The sequence below is a fragment of the Vulpes lagopus genome, chromosome 5 (assembly GCF_018345385.1).
Source record: "Vulpes lagopus strain Blue_001 chromosome 5, ASM1834538v1, whole genome shotgun sequence".
NCBI lineage: Eukaryota > Metazoa > Chordata > Mammalia > Carnivora > Canidae > Vulpes > Vulpes lagopus.
Genome location: NC_054828.1, coordinates 79,232,522 through 79,257,777, shown reverse-complemented (window position 1 = coordinate 79,257,777; position 25,256 = coordinate 79,232,522). Strand labels below are relative to the sequence as shown.

The 25,256-nt window shown below is 44.9% G+C and overlaps 1 protein-coding gene across 3 annotated transcripts in view; it reads right to left on the bottom strand.

Moving 5' to 3' along the window:
* The window catches only part of VTCN1 (V-set domain containing T cell activation inhibitor 1), a 58,498-nt gene extending 54,267 nt beyond the window's left edge, over positions 1-4,231 (bottom strand). For all 3 annotated transcript variants that reach the window (XM_041754384.1, XM_041754385.1, XM_041754386.1), the window contains exon 1: positions 4,107-4,231. In XM_041754384.1, the coding sequence (XP_041610318.1) occupies positions 4,107-4,138 (32 nt within the window). In that variant the 5' untranslated portion in view covers positions 4,139-4,231. The remainder of the gene's footprint in view (positions 1-4,106) is intronic.
* Positions 4,232-25,256: the final 21,025 nt, after the last annotated feature.

Here is a 25,256-nt window from a genome sequence, read left to right as displayed (position 1 = left end):
CGCACCTTCTTCTGGTAAAAAGATTCCTGCTCCCTCTCCACCCAGTAACTTCCTTCCTTTGACAGGTCTTCATGCATCCCGTTGTTGCTGGTGACCTCCTCCCAGTCTTAAATGCTAATGCTCCAAAGAACTCACCTCAGATAGAAGAGTCAGAATAAGATAGATGAAGAACCCAGGGAAAAAGAAGGAAGGAAAGAAGGGAGGGAGGGAGAGAAGGATGGAGGGAAGGAAAGCAGAATAATAATTTGAAATCTGTGCCAGCTGGGCTTCACTTCTGCTACAGTTGTGTCTTTCAGGAAGAGGAGCTACCAGATGTTTTAGCTATCTGGTGTTCTCTGCCGACTGTGTGCACTCGAGGCACTCATGAGCTAGACTCAGAGACACCCCTGTCCCTTCTTGGCCTCATTTGGGTACAGGATCTACTTGGCCTTCATTTTCTGGGCAAAGCCATGTGAGTTTCCTGAAATGCTGCATAGGCCTTATTTTCACCTGGGTTGGATTTCTCTATCAGCACCAGACCTTACTGAGCCTGAATGACACCTCCTCCAGCCCTGTGACCTCTATGAAACTTTGCTCTGTTGACATCCCTGAGACTTGTCCATCCTGGTCTCTTCCTACCTCTCCCACCACGTACTCCCAGCTCTTTCTTTGACTCATCTTCCTCTGCCCACCTTGAAAAGTTGATTTCCTTTAGCTTCCCATTCCTGGCTCCTTGCTCCTCTCTATGTGCTTTCCTCAGAAGACGTCTGAGGTGACTGTTTCCTGCCTGTGAGTCATTGACACTCAATTGCTATCTCCAGCCCTGACTTCTTCTAGTTTCAGCCTCATGCTTTCCACTCCTTGTTGAGCATCTCCAACTAGAGGTCCCAGGGGAATCTCAAATTCGTCATGTATGAGAGTTAGCTAGCTCTCATCTCTCCTCATTCTTCCCCAACTCATTCTGTCCAATCCAGAAACAAGGGGATCATTCCAGGCTCCGCCTTTTGCCTCATCTAGTCCTACTCTGCACCACCCTACCTGCCCCTCCATTCAGTTATCATATATTACTGATTTTAAGTTCTAAACGTTTCTGGAATTTATTTTCCCCTTTAGATCCCTGCTATCATTCTCTACTTCAAGTCCTCATTATTCTCTACCCTTCTGATGGCAACTATTTCCCTACTATTTCTCCCGACCTCCAGGCTCAATGCCCTGGAGTTCCAGGGATAGAGTGGATTTATCCTCATGCTACCTTTGGAGTTACCCACCTAAGATGAAAACCACCAAGATCCCCCTGGTTGAGAGCTTTCTTTGGCTCCTCATCACAACAACAAATCCCTAACTTCGAGCCTGGCAGATGAGACCCAGCATGACCTGACTCGGCCTATCCGGCTTCATCCTAGCACTCCCTGCCTCATGCTCATAATTTAATGATGATAGGAGAGTAGCTTGTAGCTTTCCAACACCCGATGCTGGTTCATGAGTTCTATTCTATTCTATTCTATTCTATTCTATTCTATTCTATTCTTTGCATAGAGTGTCTGTCCTTCCTACCCTTCTTCACCTGGATCACACTAACTCATCCTTCCAGACTTAGCCCAGCCATCACCTGGCTCAGAAAACCTTCCTCAAAGCCTCAGGTTAGGGAAGGCTGCTGTTGCCTCCTGCCCTTACTATCTCTTGACTTAATGAACAACAGGTTGGAATTATCTGTTTGGGAGGCCTTCTCCTCCACTAGGCTATAATTTCATCAATATCATAGCTGCCTTTGCCCCAGTGCCTGGTCTAATGCCCTTCATATAGTAGATACTCAGTTAGTGTTGAGCAGAATATAACCTCTTTGAGCAGGGATCATGACTTGCACTCCTAGCAGGTACTCAACAAATGTTCCATGGGCAAATGCTGTTCTCGTTGACAGCCATAATAGGAAGAGGGGAGGAGAATTCTGATCACATGGTACTTAAATATACCAAGAAGGTCAGGCACAGTAGAAACAGTATTCCACGTCTGAGTGGCATACATTTTTGAGCATGAGACTTGAAGGTATTAAGCTCTCTGGTAATTAAGAGAGTAAATGCACTAGCGGGTCTGTGAAGCATGGCAGGCCCTCTCATAAGCTCTCCTGCATCACCAACGGTAATGATCACCTTAATAAAAGGAATTATTATGAATTGGGAAAATTATGGCAAATAAAGAGGGTTTGTTAGGGCCAAGAGTGGATACTAGGTTCCCCTAGGTGGGCTCTCGTGGCTCCCTGGGATGAATTCTCCAGACCTGCTTCCCACCAAGCCTGCCCATTGACCCTCTTCCTGGTGGCCTCTTTGCACAAAAGATCTGCCGCCCTTGTGGCTTGTCATTGCTTTTGCAATTGCAGAGTATGAATAGCTAATGAGGCATGCTAGGGCCAACAAGAAGAGCCTCTGTTGATTCCATTTGGTCTCTAAAGGGTGGGGGAATATGCGTTTTGAACACCCACTTCCTGCTAATCCTCCCACCAAACCAGTCAGGCTGGTTATAATGTATTATTAGAAAGCCCACACATCCATCCTTGGAACAACAGAGCCACTTGTTGCTTGAGGAGTGTTTCCCATCTATGGAACCAGAATGGAGGAATGGGGGCTGGGGGAGGGGGAGTCTAGGTCAAGGAGGGGAGTGGGGGCGAGCATGCCCCAGAGGAGAGAGCTTGGGTTTCAGAGATAGAATGGATTTAAATGCTGCCCTGCTTGCACAGTGTGTGGCCTTGAGTATGTGACTTAACTTCTCTGAGGTGATAATGAACTCTCACAGGCTACCGTGAGGATTAAAAGGAGACTTCTGTAAAGCACCTACCTAGCCCAGGGCATGGAGATAGAAGGTGCTGGCACACCAGTTCCTCTGACGTCGGTGCTTCCTTGGGCGTTCTTGCAGGGCAGAAAAGCCCCAGTGGAAGCCCTACCTGCTGCTGCTCCTGGGAGCAGTGTCCTCACGAGCCACAGGAAGGGGAGTGCTGCCCAACACCCTTACTGGCCACCAGAAACCACCCCTCACCCTGTCCCTGCCAACCCCTGCTGCAGGACTAGCTATTGCAGATGGACACAAGTGAGGGAGCGGCTATTTTGTTTTAAGGGAGAGAATATTCTAGGCTGCTGCTGGGAAGTCATATCCCCTCAGCCTCTTCACAAACTTCACTGTTAACCTGAGCTTTCCTCCATCACTCCCTTCTTTTCCTCTCCCTGGAAAAGATATCTAGAAATTAGAGGACTGATCTCTCAAACAACCCTGAGACCTGACAGGTACCCGTCTTCCTAAAAACCGTCATCAGTTGTGTCAGACATTGAATCACCAGCCCTCTCGGGGAAAACCCTTCCTTCACCCTCCATCTCTTTCTGTAAAGGGAAGTGATGTCCTGAGGGAAGAATAAGCAACTAGAGGTAGCTAAGTGGGAGGAGCAAAATGTAAGGCTTAGGCTTTCTTCTTTCCTCCTGCAGGGGGGTTAGGCTCACCCCTCCTCTCAGCTCTGGGCTCTCCATCCTCTCAGCTCTACTAGCTTCCTGCCATTTGCCCTTCCCTGTTCTTTCTTCCTGCGTCCTTTCCTTCCCTGGCCTAGACCCCAGGGTGGGCAGACTCAGGCCTCAGCAGCAGCAGCAGCAGCCAGCAGCAGGGCTCTCCTCTCCAGGGAGCCTTTGGAGAACTAGGGACCCCATCCTGGAGTTGGGGGTGGTGGGAGGGTGTTGGCTGGGGTAGGCAGCAGTACCGGGAAGTCACACCCGCACAGAAGGGTCAGAGCTGCTCACCTGCTTCATCCTGGGGACAACAGCGCACTTGCCTGCATCCTACCCATCGTCGGTCACCGGTTCCCTTCCACCCCAGCAGCAGCTCCAGGCCACCATGCTGGGTGCCCCACAAGAGCCTCCGCGGCTCGGGATGCTCTCAGCCCCCCCACACACTGCCCGATCCGGAGCTGCCCCGCAGGTGCCAGCCCCCGCTGGTGGAAACCAGCCCAACCCTGCATAGGGCCCTGAGCGGCCGGGGTGTGCTGCTGGTGCAATCTGGCGAGGCTCTGGTCTGGCCAGGCTTCTTGCAGCCCGGCAGTCCTCAGCGCCCCCAAAGACCTCCCCCCGACTGTGAAGCCGGACAAGCAACGCTACCTCCAGAAGATGATCTGCCCCGGGGAAGCCATGGCCAGGGGAAGCGCCCTCGCGGCGTGGGGGGCGCTGCTGGGCCGTGACTCCCCGCAGCTCCGGCTCCGCGGCTCGGCTGGGCTGGGCTCGGCTCGGCGGTGACCGCCTTAAATAGCGCTCGCCGGGAGTGGGGCGGCGGGGCCGGCCCAGGTATGAGGAAGCGGCTGCCCTGCCGGGCACAAGTCCCCGCAGGCACAGCTGGCCCGCTCCCAGCCGCGGGGAGGCCGGCCGCGGGGCTGCCTCGGGAGCCTCCACCTGCTGGGGGGGGGGGCACAGCCGCCCGGGCCCCTGCATGCAGGGCACGTCTTCGCCTCCGACTCTGGAAGGGAGCTCGGGGATGGCCATTGATCTCCACCTGAGAAAGGACTGGAACGGCTCAGAGTGTCAGGGCCCGCCAGGAGGCGGGGAGGCCCAGTCCCCAGCCCCGGGGCAGGTGATGCTCACACACAGGCGCCCCCGCTGGTGTGGACTCTCGAGGAGGGACTCACCTCTGTGGCCCGGAGGCCGGGAGGCCGGGAGGCCCGGGCGCTGAGTCTGTCACCGAGGGCTGAGCTGGCCCCGGGCCCCTGAGACAGCCCGGCCGGGTGGGCAGACCTCAGACCTCTGGAGGCTTCTTCTCGGAGCAAGGGGGAGAGGCTGGGCCCTGCCCGCCTCACAGGCACCTTCACACCCCAGGGACACTGCCCAGGAGCTCTTGCCGCCGGGTGAGTGGGCTAGAAGGACCGATCTCTGACATCTTACCCAGCACTCAGATTTCCAAGGAGGCAGAAGTTCTTAAGGCATAAAGCTCTCTCGCAAAAAAAAATAATAAATTAAAAAAAAAAAAAAAAAAAAAAAAAGCTCTCTCGCTCGCACCCTGTTGTTTCAGCCGCATGATTTCAGAGTTGGCTTGTGGGCGGCTGGGATAGGCATGGAGGATGCGGGACAGGAAGGCAGAACCAGGGAGACCACGGGGGAGACAGGCGTTTAACAATGGTGAGATCTTTAGAGTCACCCAGAGCCAGGCCCACACCTTGGATTCTTTTTTTTTTTTTTTTTTTTTTTAGTTTATTTTTGCTAATCTCTACACCCAACGTGGGGCTTGAACTCATGGCCCTGAGATCAAGATCTCAGGGGTCTCATGAGCTCAAGATCAAGATCAAAAACTCACGCTGATCCAGCCAGGCTCCCCCACATCGTAAGTTCTTAATTAAGAACTGCAACTCTGGGCGAATTACCTTTCTTCAAGGCATCTTGATTGAAGTGAGGGGTCCATGAGAGGGGAGTCCGCGTGCCTTCCTTTCCCCAGACTTGAATAAAGGGAACACCGGGAACCTATGGAGTGTTTGTGCTAACTGGACTTCCCCAGGTCTGGGAGGCTGGGTAAGTGGGAGCAGGAGCAGGGATTTCCACAGTTCCTATACAGCTGACCCCACCCCAGAGGCACAAGGTTTCTGCCCAGCTCCTCAAAAAGCCTTAAAAAGAGCGGCTTCACCTCAAATGCCCTGGAGCAGGGCCAGTGAGTCTATGTCCGTCAGTCATTCATCATCACTACAGGATGGGCTCAGCAGGCCCTGGAGGAAAACCCAAGACGACCCCCTGACATGCTCCTGTGGGAGCCAGAAAGAGACCAATGTTTGCGGGCTGGCCGGAGGAGCCCACCCACCATGAGGGGGGCTGGGGACATAGAGCTAAAGGCCTTCTGCTGCCTCTGGAGAAGTAGACAGACATTGCTCTGGTTCTGACTCTATAACCTGAAGAGCGATGCACATAAAATGATGGGAAGATCATTGCAAAGCACCAGACCAATATTGCAAGACCGTAAAACCACATAAATGTCTGTGTGTGTGTGTGTGTGTGTGTGTGTGTGTGTGTGAGAGAGAGAGAGAGAGAGAGAGAGAGGAAAGAGTATGTGTGTGTGAAAAAGAGAGACAAAGATAGAGACTTTGAGACATAGATCTCCCCAGGATTCAAGAGCCTCTCTTGACATTTTCTGCTCTGAGAAATGCCTAACCTTTCGCTCTGTCCTGTGCCCAGGCCATCATTCTTCACTTCTCCTGTAAGTGGTGGGGTTCTCTGGGGTTCCTGGCCTCTGCTTTCTCTTTTCACAGCGCATATGTTCCCGCGGTGACCCTGACTGTCCTTTGCTTCAACTGCCCCTAGTCTGGAGATCCCATTATCCATATCCCCACACTCCTGTGTGAGCTCCAGCCTCACGAGTCCACTTACTTAGTGGGCATCTCCACTCATTGTTCGACAGGGACCCATGAACATGTCCCAGCTGGAACTGAACGTGTCCAAGCTAGAAGGCACCATCTTCCATCTCCAACCCCACCACTCCTTCTGAGTTATACCTTTTGGAAAGAGGCGGTATCACATGTGGGGTGGCAAAATAAAAAACCTGAAAGCCACCTTCTGGTCTCTTCCCTCAGCCCCTACATTTGTGCACTTCCCGGACATCCATGGACCCCCAGGACATCCAGGTGCCCCCAGGTCTCTGAGTCTACCTGCTTGTATTTGTTTGCTCAGGTTGCCATAGGGAAGTACTACAGATGGGGTGACTTAAACAATAGAAATTCATTTTCTTATAATTCAGGAGCCTGGAAGTCCAAGACATTCTATCAGCTGGATTGGTTTCTTCTGAGGCCTCTCTCCTTAGTTTGTAGATAGCTGTCTTCTCCCTGTGTCTTCTCGTGGCTTTCCTTCTGTGTCTCTGTGTGCTAATCTTTTTTTTTTTTTAAGGTTTTATTTATTTATTCATGAGAGACAGAGACAGAGGGAGAGAGAGAGAGAGAGAGAGAGAGGCAGAGACACAGGCAGAGGGAGAAGCAGGCTCCATGCAGGGAGCCCGAGTTGGCACTTGATCCCCGGTCTCTAGGATCACGCCCCGGGCTAAGGTGGCGCTAAACAGCTGAGCCACCCGGCCTGCCCTCTGTGTGCTAATCTTAAAAGCACAACGACCATATAGGATTAGAGCTCACCCTAATGACCTTTAACTTTATCACATTTTTAAAGGTCTCTCCAAACAGTCACATTCTGAGGTACACGTGCATTTTTTCAGGGGAGGACATAATTCAGCCCATAACACTGCTTTATGGCTTCTAAATCCACCTGTTCTCTCTGTCCTCAGTACTATTACCTAAATGCAATCCCTCATAATTTCCCATTTGAAGTGAATTTTAAACAGGCTCTTATGTCACTGTCTGGCCCCCAGACTGCTCCTGTATGTGCCTATCTACCCACCTCTGCTAGAGTGATCTTTCTAAAATGCAAATCCAATCTGGTCACTTGCCAGGTTAAAATGATCAATGGTTCCCCAGCCACTACCTGTGGCCTGGCCTCTGCCTACCTCTGCGGACTTTACTACTTTGTTGTCACCTTCCCCCTGCTCACGCTGTGTACCAGGCATGCTGAGTTGCTTTGGGTTTCTCCAAAATGCCACGGTCTCCCAAGCCACTCTGCCTTTGTGCATGCTGTCCTGCCTGATTGGAGTCCTCCCCCTGTTTTTTCCTGTTTGATATAAATTCTATGGAGAACTTTCCCCGGCTGCTTCAATCTGGCAGGTGCCATGCTCTGGGTTCCCACGTGGACCTCATGCTTGCTTTCATGTTCCCCAATTGTGACTGTTGACTTGTCTGGCTTCTGCCCTAGACACCCCTTAAAAACAGAAAAGGCATCTTATTCATTTTTGTATTTCACCCCAGTCTTAGGCATGCAACAGCATAAGGGATCATTATGTGTTTGTTTAAAAAAAAATGCACATTTTTCTTTCACAGCACACAGTGCTAGTGCTACTTCCTGTTTATGCATCTATCTGATCGCCAGTCTGTGAGAGGCCAGAGGATAAAAACTATGCCTCATTCGTCTTTGTGTCACCGGGTCCTAGCACCGTGCCAGACACGTTAAAGGGACGTGGTAATGTTTGATGGATGGGTGAGCAGGGATCAGCGTGGGGTGTGATCCATCAAACACTTTCTGGAGGCAATGTCTCATGAACTGGATCAACACTGTTCAGAGCAGGAGAGAACACGTTGCATTCGAGGTAGAGGAACGATTTCAGATTGGCACAAAAGGAAAGCAGATGTGTGAAACAAAGACAAACTCTGTTTTCTTCTTGCTGATCTTGGGGAGAGAGACAGAGAGACCAAGACTAACTTAATGTCTCTTGAACCAAAAGGTCTTTTCATGAATTTTTAAAAAATTCATTAGAGCACATGGCCAACAGGCACATGAAAAAAATGTTCCACATCACTTATCATCAGGGAAATACAAATCAAAACCACAATTAGATACCACCTTACATGGGTGAGAATGGCTAAATTAACAAGACAGGAAACAACAAATGTTGATGAGGATGTGGAGAAAGGGGAACCTTCTTGCACTGTTGGTGGGGATGCAGCCACTCTAGAAAACAGTGTGGAGGTTCCTCAAGAAGTTAAAAATAGAACTGCCCTATAACTCAGGAATTGCACTACTGGGTATTTACCCCAAAAAGACAGATGTGGTGAAATGCTGGGACACCTGCACCCCAATGTTTCTAGCAGCAATGTCCACAATATACAAACTGTGGAAGGAGCCTCGGTGTCCTTTGGCAGATGAATGGATAAAGAAGCTGTGGTCTATATATATAATGGAATATTACTCAGCCATTAGAAAGGATGAATACCCACCATTTGCTTTGACGTGATTGGAACTGGAGGGTATTACGTTGACTGAAGTAAGTCAGTCAGAGAAGGACAATCAGCATATGTTTTCAATCATACAGGGAGTATATGAAATAGTGAAAGGGACCATAAGGGAAGGGGGGGAACTGAGTGGGGGAAAAGTAGAGAGGAAGACAAACCATAAGAGTCCTAACTGTGGGAAAGAAAAAGAGGGTTATGGAAGGGAAGGGGAGGAATAGGGTGACTGGGTGATGGGAACTAAGGAGGGCACCTGATGGGATGAGCACTGGGTGTTATACTACATGTTGGCAAATTGAATTTAAATTTTAAAAAATTCATTAGGGGTGCCCGGGTGGCTCAGTTGGTTAAGCGTCTGCCTTCAGCTCAGGTCATGATCCCAGGGTCCTAGGATCGAGCCCTGTGTGGGGCTCCCTGTTCAGTAGAGAGCCTGCTTTTCCCCTCTCTTGCTGTTCCCCTGCTTCTGCTCTCTTTCTCTCACTCTCAAATAAATAAATAAAATCTTTTTTAAAAACCTGCAAAAACCTCATTAAACAGTTCCGTCTTGCAGAGCTCTCTTTTCTCATTGAGTATCTGTGCATTTCCCTGTACACCAGATTAAAGTTTCCCTCCTAGCCTCTCCTGGCTGATAGCAGAACACCCACTAATGGCCTTGCACTTTCCACAAAAGGCTGTACACTCATGCGATCCTTCCCATAACCCATATAGGGTGAGTTTTACAAATGGGAAACTGAGCCTTAGAGATGAAGGGATTTGACTGAGGCCCATCATTTGAGTTTCTCCAGGCCTACTTGCCTGTGCACATAGATGAGATCATAATAATGAAAGTAATAAAGTTATCACTACTTTCAAAGGTAGAAGCTCTAGCTGTCTGCAAATTTTACCTTGGAGAATCTCTGCACCTTTTACAAAGGTTCCCAGAAAAGCAAACTGTGGGAGATTCTTACACTGAAAGGCCCCCAAGGAATCATGGCTTCTTGGATCTAAACCTTTGTGCAATCTCCTCCCACACTGGCTCTGGGCTTGGCCACTGGGACATTAGCAAGGGTGATGCAAGCAGAGGCCTGGGAAGTGCTAATGCATTTGGGCTTGCCCTCTCTGGCTGCTGAGGACTCTTCTGCCACCTTGTGATAAAGCCTGTGGAACAGAAGAAAGCCAACCCAGCTGAGATCCTCTACAGCACCCAGTCCCCAGCTGACCTGCCAGGTGGCTAGTGCCACATGAATGACCTTGGATGACTAGAAGAATCACCCAGCTGAGCCCAGCCCAAATTACTGACCCACATAATCATGAACAAGTAAAATGGTTGTTGTTTCAAGCCACAGTTTTGGGGGTGGTTTGTTATATAAGCAGTAGAATGCTCTTCTTAAGTCTTATTCTGCTTTGTGTGTGTGTTTTTTTTAAGATTTTTAAATTTTTACTTCTTTATGAGAGACACGGAGAGAGAGAGAGAGAGAGAGAGAGAGAGAGAGAGGCAGAAACACAGGCAGAGAGAGAAGTAGGCTCCATGCACGGAGCCTAATGTGGGACTGGATCCCGGGACTCCAGGATCACACCATGAGTCGAAGGCAGGTGTGCAACTGCTGAGCCACCCAGGGATCCAATTCTGCTCCGTGTTTCTTTCTGGCATCACTGCCTCTAAGGTCCCTTCAGAAGTCATCTCACCATGGTTACTACTGCTGTGGCCTGTGGAATCAACCCTAATGTCAGTAGCAGAAGTGCTACCTTGCTTCCAAAATTGGAATGGTTGGTGACCCCTGGGTGGCTTGGCAGTTGAGTGCCTGCTTTTGGCCCCAGGGTGTGGTCCTGGAGTCCTAGGATCAAGTCCCGTATCGGGCTCCCTGCATGGAACCTGCTTCTCTCTCTGCCTGTGTCTTTGCCTCTCTCTGTGTGTCTCTCATGAATAAATAAATAAAATCTTAAAAAAAATTGGAATGGTATCCCATGGAGCACCCAGTATGCTGAGCCATGTCACACACACACACATATGCATGCATGCACTAATGCCTCAGGTTTAGCAGACAGAAGTTTGCTGTTGAATGTGCCATCAGGAAGGAAATACAGATGGGCAACTGGGTGGCTCAGTCAGTTAAGCATCTGCCTTTGCTTCAGGTCATGATCCTGGTATCCTGGGGTCCTGAGATGGAGCCTGGTGTCAGTGTTAGGCTCATCGGGAAGCCTGCTTCTCCCTCTCCCTTGCCTCTGCCTCTCCCCTGGTCCTCTCCCCCGGCATGTACATTCTCTCTCTCTCTCTCTCTAATAAATAAAATAAAAAAGAAAGAAAGGAAATAAAGGGGGGCCCTCAGATGCCAAAAGCAACTATTATACCCATACCTGTGTGCCTTTTCATGCACATTTCAGGCTTTCTCTTATACACTAGTGCATTCTAAGATCTGCTCTGAGAGACACCTTGTGGTTAGCAGGGCTCTGAAGTCTTCTAATACTCTGCTGGAGGTGAAGAGATCTCATAATGCTCAGCAGAGCTGGGGAGAGCAGACATTGTCATCTTAATATAGAAAACTTCAAAAAGGATAATTGAAAGGAATGCTGACATCTGGTAAAATATTAAGGAGCCCTCATCTTGTTTGAGACATTGACTTTCTCTTGCAAGTTGCTAGTGCTATCTTATTAGTAAAGGGCTAATTGCTTTATTGCCGAGCAAGGCTAGGGACCAATATCCCCGTGGACGCTATGCTGGCTCTCCATGCTCCCTCCCTCATCTTTCAGCAAAACCCCTGTTTTCCTGGAAAAGTCACAATATCCTAGAGCCCGGGTGCATTTCCTGGCCAGTTGATTCCAAATCCAGTACTGCTCCCAAGCTCACTTTCATAAATGGCATCGATCGTTGGTCATGGATGTCTTTCCTGCTCATCCAGTGTGGCACCAGAAACACTTTTAAAAGAGCATCCAGGAAGCCCCTACCAAGCAGCTGGAGATGTTCCCTGTATTCATTCGCCCAGGCTGCCGTAACCCAGAATTGGGTAGTTTGCACGGCAGACACTTATCATCTCATGGTCTTGGAGGCTGGAAGGCTGACACTAAGGTGTTGTCAGGGCCGGTTCCTTTTGTGGGCTCTGAATGTAGAATCTTTTCCAGACCTCCTTCCTTGGCTTGTGGATGGCTATCTTTCCCCTGCATATTCACACTGTCTTCCCCCAGTACATGTGTGTGTCCTAATTTCCCCTTTTTGTAAAGATATCAGTCATATTGGATCAGTACTCATCCTAATGATCTCATCTTAACCTGAGTCTCTCTATAAAGACCCCATCTCCAAATAGGATAACATTCTGAGGCACCAGGAATGAGGGTAGGTACTCTAATATATCTTTTTAGGAAGGCATAATTCAACTCACAGCAGTCCCCTGGGTGAGGCCCACTGTTCCTCCCTTTCTGTCCTTTGCTGCTCTGGGCTATACTTGTGCCCTCTGATCTGAGCAGAGTATAAGACCTGGGGACATCAGGTATAACGACAGGCTAGCAGTGATGTTCCTGAGCCAGCTGGTGAGATGGGGTCCCCAGCTGGCTGCAGACTCCATGTGTGTTTCTTTCCAAATCTGCACATTAGCAGAAAGGACAGTTATGAAAGATTGAATTGTTGTTCCCAAATATTTGCTGTCACTCCTCAAGGGACAATCCCATTGGCATCAAGATTGGTTGTGAGACTTGCTTTTGCAAATGACACTAGAGTAGAAAGGATGTGTTATTTCTGAGAAGATGCTGGAAGAGACAGTCTGTGTTTGGTCATGATCTCTCTTCTGTGTGATACTGGGAATGTTCTAGATGGAGACTGGTTCATCAGTCTAGGTCCCTGAGTAAAGTTGATGTGGAGCAGAGCTTATGGCAAAACCTGATGGACAATGTAGCATGAAATAAATTTTTCTTCTTAAAGCCACTAAGATTAGGATTTGTTTGTAATTGGGTTGTAATTAGGCATAACTTTGCCTATCCTGACCAATACAACAACTTTCCCAAATAGAGGAAGATTATGTTATGTGTTAGTTAAGAATATAAATGTGGGGGCTCCTGGGTCGCTCAGTCAGTTAAGTGTTCAATTCTTGATTTTGGCTAAGGTCACAATCTCAGGGTTGTGAGATTGAGCCCCACGTCAGGCTCTTTACTGGGCGTGGAGCCTGCTTAAGACTGTCTCCCTCTCCCTCTGCCTCTTTTATTTTTTAATTTTTTAAAAATTTTTATTTTTTTAGGTTTTATTTATTTATTCATAGACACAAAGAGAGAGAGAGAGAGAGAGAGAGAGAGAGAGGCAGAGACACAGGCAGAGGGAGAAGCAGGCATCATACAGGGAGCCTGACGTGGGACTCGATCCAGGGTCTCCAGGATCACGCCCTGGGCTGCAGGCGGCGCTAAACCGCTGCACCACCAGGGCTGCCCTCTCCCCCTGCCTCTTGCCCCCACTTTCATTCTTTATTTCTCACTATATATTATATGTATTTAAATACATAATATATATTTAAATATATATAAATGTAGAAATGTGGAGTGAACACAAGGATAAATTTCAAATGAATCAAAGTTTAAATGTAACCAGTGAAGCCATAAAAAAAGAAAACAGGAATTACCTTTGTAACCTTAGAGTGGAGAAGGGCTTTCTACCTATGACTCAAAACTCAGAATCCATGAAATTGTATTATATAAAAATTAAAAACTGTATAGAAAAACAAATAGTAATACCAAGATAAAGAATCAAAACCCCAAACAAATCCCATAAGTGTGAGATTACTTGCAAAAATGGCCACAAATTTCTTCCCTTTACTTATTTATTTTTGAAGATTTTATTTATTTAGTTGAGAGAGAGTGAGCACGAGTGGGGACATGACAGAGAGAGAGGGAGAAGCAGACTCTACGCTGAATATGGAGCCTGATGCAGGGCTTGATCCCATGACTCTGAGATCATGATCTGAGTGGAAACCAAAAGTTGGATGCTTAACTGCCTGCACCATGCAAGCGCCCCAAATTTCTTCCCTTTATTCACACCCTCAGGTATTCCTTTTCCACCCTGACTCCAGCCTTAGCCATGTTACTTGCTTTGGTCATTGGGACAATAACAAATATGACACAACAGAAGCTTAAAAAACATGGGCATTGGTGCTTGCTGTCTTGCTGTGTTTTGGAACCTGTGACCACCATGAGAAGAATACTAGGTTAGCCTGCTGAATGGCTAGTGATCTCCATTATCTCTACTGATGAATCAACCACCAGACCTGTGATTGAGGCCATCAACCATTCGGTAACTTTAAAGCATAGGTGAGCGTAGCTGACGCCTGGTGGCATAGAGATCAGTGGTCTCAGCTGAGGACAGACCATAGCATTATTAACAAATAAGTGCTTGTTGTGTTAAGCCAATATGTGTTGGGATGGTTTCTTATACACACACACACACACACACACACACACACACATATACACACAACTAATGCTAAAAGCAAGATCAAAAGGCAAATGTCAAATTAAGTTAATTGCAACTCATACTACAAATGAAGGGCTTATATTTCTAAAAAATTTTCCTTATAGAAATTTCCTTATAAATACAGAAGTTCAACAACCCATTGGAAAATGGGCAAAGGATATGAGCATACATTTTATGGTAAATAAAAACAAATGGCTTTTAAAATTATGAATACCTGCTTAAACTCATTTATAGTAAGATAAATTCAAATTAAAACTACAGTGAGATGCTATTTTCATCCGTCTGATTGGCAACAATACAAGAGTTTGACAATAAGGCTTGTCAAGGGGGCAGCCTGGGTGGCTCAGCGTTTAGTGCTGCCTTTAGCCCAGGGCGTGATCTTGGAGACCCGGGATTGAGTCCTGCATCAGGCTCCCTGCATGGAGCCTGCTTTCCCCTCTGTGTCTCTCATGAATAAATAAAATCTTTAAGAAAAATAAGAATAAATAAATAAAATCTTTATCAAGGGTTTGGGTAAACAGGCACCCTCATGCATTGCAAGCAGAAGTATAACCTGACAGAGGGCAGTTTGCCAGGTTGCTATTCAGGTTGATTAGTGTAGGCAAATGGAAATTGATTAATTTGAGGGATAGCACAAAGCCAAGCTGAAACCATAATTTCTTTTCTTTTTTTTAAGAGTTTATTTATTCATTCATGAGATACAAAGAGAGGGAGAGAGAGGCAGAGACAGGCAGAGGGAGAAGCAGGCTCCCTGCCAGGAGCCTGATACAGGACTCAAATCCAGGACCCTGGGATCACAACCTGAGCCAAAGGCAGATGCTCAACCACTGAGCTACCTGAGTGCCCCTAAAACCATGATTTTAAGTGACTGTTTGTCACTCTCTGAAATCACAATCTTATTTTCTTTTTTCCATCACAGCTAAGACTAGTTACCTCTGCCAGAGCCTTATGAATTATTCTTATACCCCAATAATAATGCCCAGAGTTTATTTCTCAGATTGCCATTCATGAGCTACAGGAAAACAGACTCCAGGCTGACTCAAGTGACATTATTCCTTTTTGCAGTGGTAACAGTTAAGTGAGAGCTTCCACTTGACCCAGCAACAGGGTTGGCCAGTGACTCCCATCACTATTAACTAAAGAAGGGGGAAAGCAGGCATCACATAAGGAGCTCTGGCCAAATGGGCAGTTGTTTAAGGGGCATTGGGGGCTGTGTGTTTATCGCTAGGTTTTACCTCTGACACTGCTCTGTTGTGTGACCCTGAGAAGTCCCTTCCCCTTTCTGTGCTCAGTTTCTTCATCTGTAAGGCTATACTAGTGATGATTATTACATCTATTACCCTCCTCCTCTTTTCCCACTATGAGTACTAGTTTGTGCTACACGTAGAAGTTAAAATACAATGCTTGGCGCCATGGATGCTTGCGTCTATGCTTCATTCTCTTTCTCAAGGGCAGGGATCATATTGTTTTTAACATTATAAAAGAGCACCAGCAAAGAGCCTTCCCTGTAGTAGGCAAATGGAGGACTCTGGGCATGAGGATTCACTGACTTGGTTTTCCTTTCTTTCCTCTTTTGCATGTCATGAACTCTCATCCCATCTGTTCTCTTCTTGGATTTCAATAAGTTTGTTTGTTCAACTACCTTATTGAATGCTATAATGAATATTGTGATATGCCATGCAGATCTTCCTTCAGAAATGAAGGAATTATTTCCCTAGCTTCTTGGAGTGCTGCTGGAAGCAAACACTCAGCTGTCAGCCCACTATTCAACTGCCTAGCTGAAGAGAGCCCTTCTGCCAAGGTCATGTCCCCTTCCTAGGGCAAACCCAGGGATAATTGATCTATGTGGGCTTACAAAGACCCTGGCTTGTTATTCCAATTTGGTACAACTCTAGAAGACCATCCCAGCTTGAGAGTTTCCTATGGGGTTGGCTAAGGCCTTCATTAAGACTGTTATCATCACTCAACTTCTCCTTCTGGCTAGTTCTATTTCTTTCTCTTCCCCTTTATAGCTGTTCATCCCAAGAATACTCTCTAACAGAAGTCATGCACACCAAACCCTGTCTCAGAGTCTGCTTCCCAGGGGCTCCAGACTATAATAAGTGCCAGATATTGTTCTAGGTAGTAGGGTTAGAGTAATAAACAAGACAAGGTCTCTGCCCCCATGGAGCATTCATTCTATGGAGACAAGGCAAACAATAAAAAAAGTACACTTATAAGAAGTTAAAGGGTATCATGAATAGAGTAAGGGAGCTGGAAAATGACTTGCGAAGTGGATGAGGAAGTCATTCTTAGTGAAAGCTGAGGAGTCACTGGTGAGCAACAACCTGAATAAAATAAGAGAGAGGGACAAGATATTTTGGGAAAGAGTATTCTAGACAGCTGGAACAGCAACTTCCAAGACTTTAAGCCAAAGGAACAGTGAGGAGGATGATAGCTGATGAGAAGTGAGAGTCCTGGTATAGATCCTGGTAATCCACTGCAAGGATTTTGGATTTTATCCTGCATGAGATGGGAAGCCATTGGAAGTTATGGAGAGAGAATTTATGTGAGCTGACTTTGAAGAATCACCTCAGATGCAATGAAAAGAATTGATCAGCTGGGGGTGAGAGTGGGAAGCAAAAGAAGAAGCAGGGAGATCGGTTAGAAGACTACTGCGTAAGTCCAGGAGACAGCTGATGTTGTATGGGACAATTATAATGATGGAGATGGTGAGAGGGGGTTAACTGAGGGGTGGAGGGGAGGATGGAACAGAGGAAGACCCTAGACTGTGATTTACATTATTGTCAATATTCTTTTTTCTGTATTGGGCTGTGGGTTCATAGATACTTATTATATTATCATCAAACCAATTAATAAAAAATGTTTTAAAGAAGGCCAAGCATTGATAAAAACTGAGTGTGTCATCAACCAAAGGTTATGATTAATTCATTTCTAGGGAACCCTGGGTGGCTCAGTGGTTTGGTGCCTGCCTTAGGCCCAGGGCATGATCCTGGAGTCCTGGTATCGAGTCCCACGTCGGGCTCCCTGCATGGAGCCTGCTTCTCCCTCTGCCTGTGTCTCTGCCTCTCTCTCTCTCTCTCTCTCTCTCTCTCTGTGGCTCTCATGAATAAATAAATAAAATCTTTAAAAAAAATCATTTCTATGCACCTGAAATTTTTTTTTTTTTTTTAAAAAGGAGAAAGAGCAAGAGAGAGAGTGAGAGACAGAGAGAAATGTCTGTTTGAAATCCAAGAGTAGGTATTGGATACATGAGTCTCACATTTAGGGGCTGGATACAAATTTTAGTCATCAGCATATAGGTAATATGTAAAGTGTGGGAGTAAGTATGATAGAGAAGAGATGTCTGGAGGCAGAAGCAAGAATCTTCCAAAACCAATTGCTGAGTAGGAACTAGCAAATGTGATTGAGAAGGAGGGGCCAATGAGGACAAGGTAAGGAGGCATGATTCCCTGGGTCAAATGATTGCTTGATTAGTCAAGTAAGATGAGGTCTAAGAATTGAATTTGGCAAAATTTCAAAATTTGGAAGCCATTAGTGATCTCAAAATTGCAGTAGAGTGGTAGAGATGAAAGAATGATTGCAGTGAGATCAAGAGACAAAGAGGGTGGGAAGTGGAAACAGTAAGTACATAAACAATGCTTTTGTGGACTTAACTATACAAGGATGAAGAGGAATGGGATGGTAGTTGGAGGGATTATAGCACAAAGAGGGACCATTTAAAATGGGAGATAAATAAATAAATAAATAAATAAAGGAGATATCCATTCCTCAATGAATATTTATTGAACATCTGCTAATTATCAGGTACAAAATTATGCATTAAAAAAACTATAGTCAGCTCCTTCAGCAGATGCTTTGGGTGGCGGTGGGTCACCTAAAAGCAGTTTCATTGGATAGTGCTGTGCAGGTTGCCAGCACGTAAGCACATGCCAAAGCATCTCTTTGCTTTCCTGCCTCAGAGCCTTTTCCTAACACAATCTGAATCCTACTGGGAATTATCCATTTGAGGGGGAAAACTGGTGATGCAGAAGAGAGAAGAGTCAACTACAGGAGCAAAGTCTATGCCAGGGGCTGGGATAACATGTAAAGTCAGAAGAATCAGCCTCAAGTAAGAGCTAGGAGAAGTTGTCCTTTGTGATAAGTGGAACAGAACAAATAATGGGTCGGCTTATAAGGGTGTGGCTGCCTCTGCTGTGGGAGTATATATGTGGGTATTCTCCTTGGATTAATTCTATTTTCTTTTTTTTTTTTTGAAGATTTTATTTAATTATTTGAGACAGAGAGAGAGAGAGAGAGAGAGAGAGAGAGAGAGCATGAGCAGGGGCAGAGGGAGAAATAGACATCCCTGCTGAGCAGGGAGCCTCACACAGAGTTCAATCCCAGGACCCGGAGAGCATGACCTGAGCCGAAGGCAGATGCTTAACAACTGAGCCACTCAGGTGTCCCAGTTATCTTCTTGGTGAACTAAATAGCTGAGTGTGAATTGCAGTAAAAGGGTCTGAGGTCTTTGGAAATAGGAAAAAGTGTGAAATACTTGTCCATAACACTCACTATACATGCTATGTACCAGGTTCTGCTCTAGGCTCTTGAGATAGAGCAGTGAACAGAACAGAAATTCTTGCCCACATAGAGCTCATAGTCTAGTAAGTTTGCTAGAGAAATGTATTTAGACTGTCAGGCAGCACTTTGGATCCACCTGAGATCCGGCATCAGTCTATAAATACAAGAGGTCACACGATTGATTATTGGTCAGTTGTTCAAGGGTATTGTTGAATGGTCAGTGTAGGGGACAAAAAACTTTCTCTACCCTCTTATGTTCTGTTCCCAGAGCCTGCAAATTAAACTGACAAAGACAGATTAACAGGAGAAAGGTTATAAGTCAATCGGAGAAGGACAAAAATTATATGGTTTCACTCATATGGGGAATATAATAAATAGTGAAAGGGAATAAAGGGGAAAGGAGAAAAAAATGAGTGGGAAATATCAGAAAGGGAGACAGAACATGAGAGACTCCTAACTCTGGGAAAAGACCAAGGGGTAGTGGATGGGGAAGTGGGAGGAGGGATGGGGTGACTGGGTGATGGGCACTGAGGGGGGCATTGACGGGATGAGCACTGGGTGTTATACTATATGTTGGCAAATCAAACTCCAATAAAAAAATATACAAACAAAACAAAACAAAACAAAAAACAAAACAGGAGAAAGGTTTATTTAGTCTGCACAATGGGATTTTCCAGAAAAGAAGTGAAAACCCAAAGAAGGAGTTAGGCCCAGAGGTTTACATACCACTTTAACAAAAGGTGTTGCATGGTGGAAAAGTGACTAGACAAAGGAAAGCAAGGGGCAGTTTGGACTTCTAGGGGCAATAAATTGTGGGAAGGTAACTAGGAAAAATGCATGATAGATAAAAGCTGTTTATTCAATAAGGTTTGTTATGAAGACTGAAGTTAGTGCTGTCTCCAGTGATAAGAGTCATCTCCAGTGATTAAAAGTATTCTCTTCCTGGTGCTAGAGAGGGAGACGCTTCTACAAATGGAAATTTGTGCTTCCTTTACAAAGAAAAATTTATTCACTCCTTTTAGGGAGTAAGGCGAGGGCAGAGAGTTCCTCCTGTGTCTGCAATTTTTTAATTGCCTTCAGCTCAAAATAATCCTTAAGCCAAAGTGGCATGTTTTAGGGTGTCATATTCTGATCTCCTTCATCAGCTAAGGAGGTACTGATTTCCAACAGGAAATTATGAAGTGGGAATAGATAAATTTAACATAAAATGAACACTTTTTAATGTCTGCCTAAATGAAAGAAAGCCCAATTTTATTTATGAATCTGCCTCTTACTCCCCTGCTCTAGTTCAAATGCTCAGTTCTTGGCCAGACTATTTCAAGAGTCTCTTGACTTATTTCTCTTTTCCATTATTTTCTCCTTCTAAGCCAGTCTATAAAACCTCATTAGATTACTTTTCTGTAAATATAACTGTCAAGGTGTCACTCTCCTGCTCAGAAGCCCTAACTGCTTCTCAATCCCTACAGGATAAAATCTAAACTTACTTTTTTATTTTCAAGGCTCTTTTCAATCTGATTCCCAATTTACCCATGCCATTCCTGTATCCCCTTATTCCCTTATCTGCATGTTCTGTTCCATTTAGATTAATTTACTCAGTGGTCCTTAACCATTGCATGCTCTTGACATGCATCATGCTCTTCACTTGGAACACACAACCTCTCTGTGTATATTAAGCACTTCTCTGCACTTCACGGACTGCTCGAGAAGCATCTCTCCTAACCTCCCCCCTCCTAATACTGCCAAGTGTTTATATTACTCCTTTAGCTCTTACATGTTACCTAAATCACTAATTATCTTATATGTGTCTATTTTTCACCTCTCCAGCTAAATTATAAGTTCTTCGTAAGAAAAAGCCATGCCTTATACTTCCCTGTCTGACCCTTGGTGCTTTTGCACTTGGAAAGTCGACCCTTTTCCAGCATTTAATGTTGGATGCTGATTCAGAGACAAAAAAGCCCTCTTTCTTTAGGGATCCCTCATGCAACACCTCTGATTGGTGGTTCCAATTACAGGAAGCTCACATGAGAAGCCACTCTGCATTTGTTTTCACTCCATTAGGAAATTCTTTGTGTTAATTCAACATTTTGTCCTATGACCCATTAAGTAAAGTTACTTTGAAAGCAATTTAATTAAACCCCTTGTGATTTTGCAAGACTGCCAAAAATGCTAGTAGCTCTAAGCAGACCTATGACTTATAAAATGCAGCATTTTCAGATATCAGCATAGCAGTGGAGGAGCTCAGCAACTCAGACTTGTTCAAAGATGAAGTTCTGAGAAATTCCTCCTACATTGGCTGAGGTCACTTGGCTGGTAGACAGATTTTGCAAATACAGCTTACTGTCAAAAAAGCTGCAACATCTAAAATACAGCCTCTTCTTCCCCACACATATACACACATACACCCTCTCTTTCTTTGCCTAAATAAATATAATAGCAACCTGGGTGTGCCAGTACAGCCCTAGCAATTACCTTTAAAAACAGAAATTACCACTTTAGAGCATCTAAAGTTCTTGGTTCTCCAAATGAAAAGTTACCCTGTTTGAAGCTAAGTTTTTTCTGCACCCAGAAAAGTCATTTTCCCAGCAAAGATAAAGAGCTTACATTTCACCAAAGATAAATGGAATTGCAGTAAACAATACAAAGAAATAGAAGACCTCAAGGAGTTTTATAATCTACTTACAGGGGGCAGAAAATATAAGATTTTTAAACTCAAGTTCAAGTGCCAGGAGAGATGTATACATTGGAAACAGTGGTAATTCATTGAAGAAAGGATAACTTGGGTGGAAGGGGAAAGACAGGTCCAGAAAGACTTCAGAGAGGATTTCTTAAAAGATACTCAAATTGATTGTTATACATAAAATTACCACCTGGTTCAGCAATTCCACTCGTGGGTATGTAACCTCCAATACAGGTAACAGGTGCAAAGAAAAACCTGTACACAAATATTCATATTAGTACTACTCACAAGAGCCAAAAGGTAGACACAACACAAATGTCCATCAACAGATGAATGGATAAACAAAATATTTATATCCATAGAGTGAATATTATTTACCCATAAGATGAAATGATGTGCTGATATATTCTACAACATGGTCACCCATGTTCATACCTTGAAAATATTATGCCAAGTGAATGAAGCCAGACACAAAGGCAACAGATTGCATGATTCCATGTATGAGAAATATCTATAATAGGCAAATCTATAAAGACAGGAAATTTAGTGGTTTCCAGAGGATGGGATTGGTGATGGAGGTGGGGAGTACTACTTAATGGCACAGGGTTTCCTCTTGGGGTGATGAAAATGTTCTGGAACTAGGTAGTGACAATGCTTATCAATTAGTCAATAATAAACACATACCTATAGTTGACACGGGGATGGAGCAGAACATTGCAGGAAGAGGGAATAACAGACAAAACTGCCAGGGAAGGGCCTTCAGGATAGTTGAGGTGACTGGTGCCAATCCTCCAGTTATCTTGACAACTGAAAGTGCCTCTACGCATTTCCAACTACCCCCCTCCCCGAGAACAAGGGGCTATGTCTATAGTCAAGAACTGCTGATTTAAGGTTGGTAAGAACTTTTTTTTTTTTTTTTTTTAGTGATTTTATTTATTTATTCTTGAGAAACAGAGACAGAGGCAGAGACACAGGCAGAGGGAGAAGCAGGGTCCATGCAGGGATCCCAGTGGGGAACCCGATCCCAGGACCCCGGGATCATGACCTGAGCCGAAGGCAAACGCTCAACCATGGAGCCACAGGTGTCCCTGGTAAGAACTTTCTAAATTAAATGTAAATATGTTCTTCTTAATTAACAGGGTATTTATTTTTATTTTTTTAATAAATTAATTTTTATTGGTGTTCAATTTACCAACATACAAAAAAACACCCAGTGCTCATCCCGTCAAGTGTCCCCCTGACTGCCCGTCACCCATTCCCCCCCACCCCCCGCCCTCCTCCCCTTCCACCACCCCTAGTTCGTTTCCCAGAGTTAGGAGTCTTTATGTTCTGTCTCCCTTCCTGATATTTCCCACACATTTCTTCTCCCTTCCTTTATATTCCCTTTCACTATTATTTATATTCCCCAAATGACTGAGAACATACACTGTTTGTCCTTCTCCGATTGACTTACTGCACTCAGCATAATACCCTCCAGGTCCATCCACATTGAAGCAAATGGTGGGTATTTGTCGTTTCTAATGGCTGAGTAATATTCCATTGTATACATAGACCACAGCTTCTTTATCCTTTCATCTTTCGATGGACAGCCAGGTATTTAAATTAGAACTGCTTTCCAAAGGAGGAGCCTTTGGCTCAAGGTCATTAAAAATAGGCAGGGCATTACTCCAGCACCTTATTAGCTGTGCTATTGTAAGTCTGCATAGAATAGGCCGATTGACCACTTAGGAGTTATTACTCTAGTAGGTATGGCATGTACTGAAATTCAGGAAATTGTATTAAAATACGGGTGGAAGGTAGTTTGTTATGTCAAGATAAAATGTCTTTATGATATTTTATTTAAAGATAATCTTATAGCAACACAAATTTGGAATGTGTCCCGGTTTTATGAGATGCTTAAAACTAATTTCATGGGCCACTCTGAAAAAAATTAAATGTTACACATATTGAAGCATTTCTTTGGGATTCTATCCATCAAGTTATAATAGATTCTATTGGTTAGAATGGGGCAAGCCCTTCACAACCACATTTTCTGACCAAAATATTTCACAGTGGGCCCAGATGGGAGGGAACGCAAGGTTCACCTCCACCTAGAAAGGCACTTGTGAAAAGGGCAGTCCACCAATATATTAGTTAGAAAGTAGCCTTGGGCTCTTTGAAATACACTTTACATCACAAATTCAGCTTGGAAAGATAATATCCACTCTTATTTGTTAAGGTATGACATTGGTGAGAAGTCCTTTATTCCCTTCTTGATTACCAGGATATTTGAATTAGAATCTTTTTTTCTTTTTAAAGATTTTATTTATTTATTCATGAGAGATACAGAGAGAAAGAGAGGCAGAGACAGAGGCAGAGGGAGAAGCAGGATCCATGCAGGGAGTCCGATGCAGGACTCAATCCTGGGATCACGACCTGAGCCGAAGGCAGACACTCAACTGCTGAGCCACCCAGGCGACCCTAGAATCTTTTTTCAAGGGAATATCTCAGCTCATTGATTCAAGATCTTTAGAAACCTGCATCAAAGAATGGGAGAAAGGAAAGAAAGAGAAAGAAGAAGTAAGGGATGGGAAAAGAGGAGGAAGAGAATAAGGGAGAAAGTTGTTTAAGCAACTGTAATTTGCCAGCACAAATATATATCCCTGTAGATATGAACATGCTTTCCTCCTAACAGACACTACTCTTGTGGATCCAAACCCCCACAGTTGTGTAAGCACTAACACTCATCTACACACACTCACACACATCCCTGTGAGAGATTGAAAAAAACAATCATTTAGCATGTAATTATGGCACTTTTTTCAGATGTCAGCCATTATTCAATTATCTTGGTACTACCCAAGGCACAAGGCACAAGCTCCTCCTTTCTGTTATCTCTACTAGATCAGCTCTACCAAGGTCCATTCTCCACCATTGACCTTCCTAATTGCCTCCACCCACTGTTATCTCCTGGTCCCCAAAATGCAACTTCCTCTATGTCCCTCACCTAGTTAATAACCCCACCTTCCCCGATTCCTCCCAGCAACCTCTTAATTATACCATCTAATGGCTTTTTCTAGTTCTCACCTTCTTAGCCATTCTGCAGCATTGAGTCTTTCAGTAATCAAGAAATATTATTTTAAAATATTTTATTTATTTATTTGAGATGGGGGGAAGGGTAGAGGGAGAGGCTCCATGCTTAAGGCAGTCTGCTGGAGATTCTCTCTCTCCCTTTCCTTGTGTTTCTACTCTTTCTTCTAAAGGATCCTCAAGGCTTGTTGATTTGACTTCCTTCGTATCTCTGGAATCTGTGTCCTCTGTTCACACCAGTCTCATTTGGTTCAGGTATGTAAAGTTCATTTGAATCACTGCAATTGTTGTTGAGCTAGAGTCTATCTGCTTTCTAAACCAATCAGCTAACCCATGTTACTTCCTCTTTCTAAAACCATCAATGATTTTCCATTTCCTCCTCCTTCAGGCCCCTCCCATCACTTTTTGGGTCTTGATTCTCCAATGGGAATCAGTTTATGCACCAATTTCTCCAAGAAACTTCTCTTGTCTTAGCTGAATATCCTCTCCCCCTCCTTTGTTGCCTAAAGAACTGTCATCTCTTACAATACTTACTCATTTTACCTTTAGTAGGGCTATTTATTTATTTGCTGTAATTCATAAGTTCCATAAGTTCAGGAAATGTGACTTATTCATCTTAGTATACTACAGAGGATTCAGCCCAATAGTTGGTACTCAATAAATGTTTGTTGAATGAATGATTGAGCTCATGTTTGGTTCAAAATATACTTTATCATCGTGTG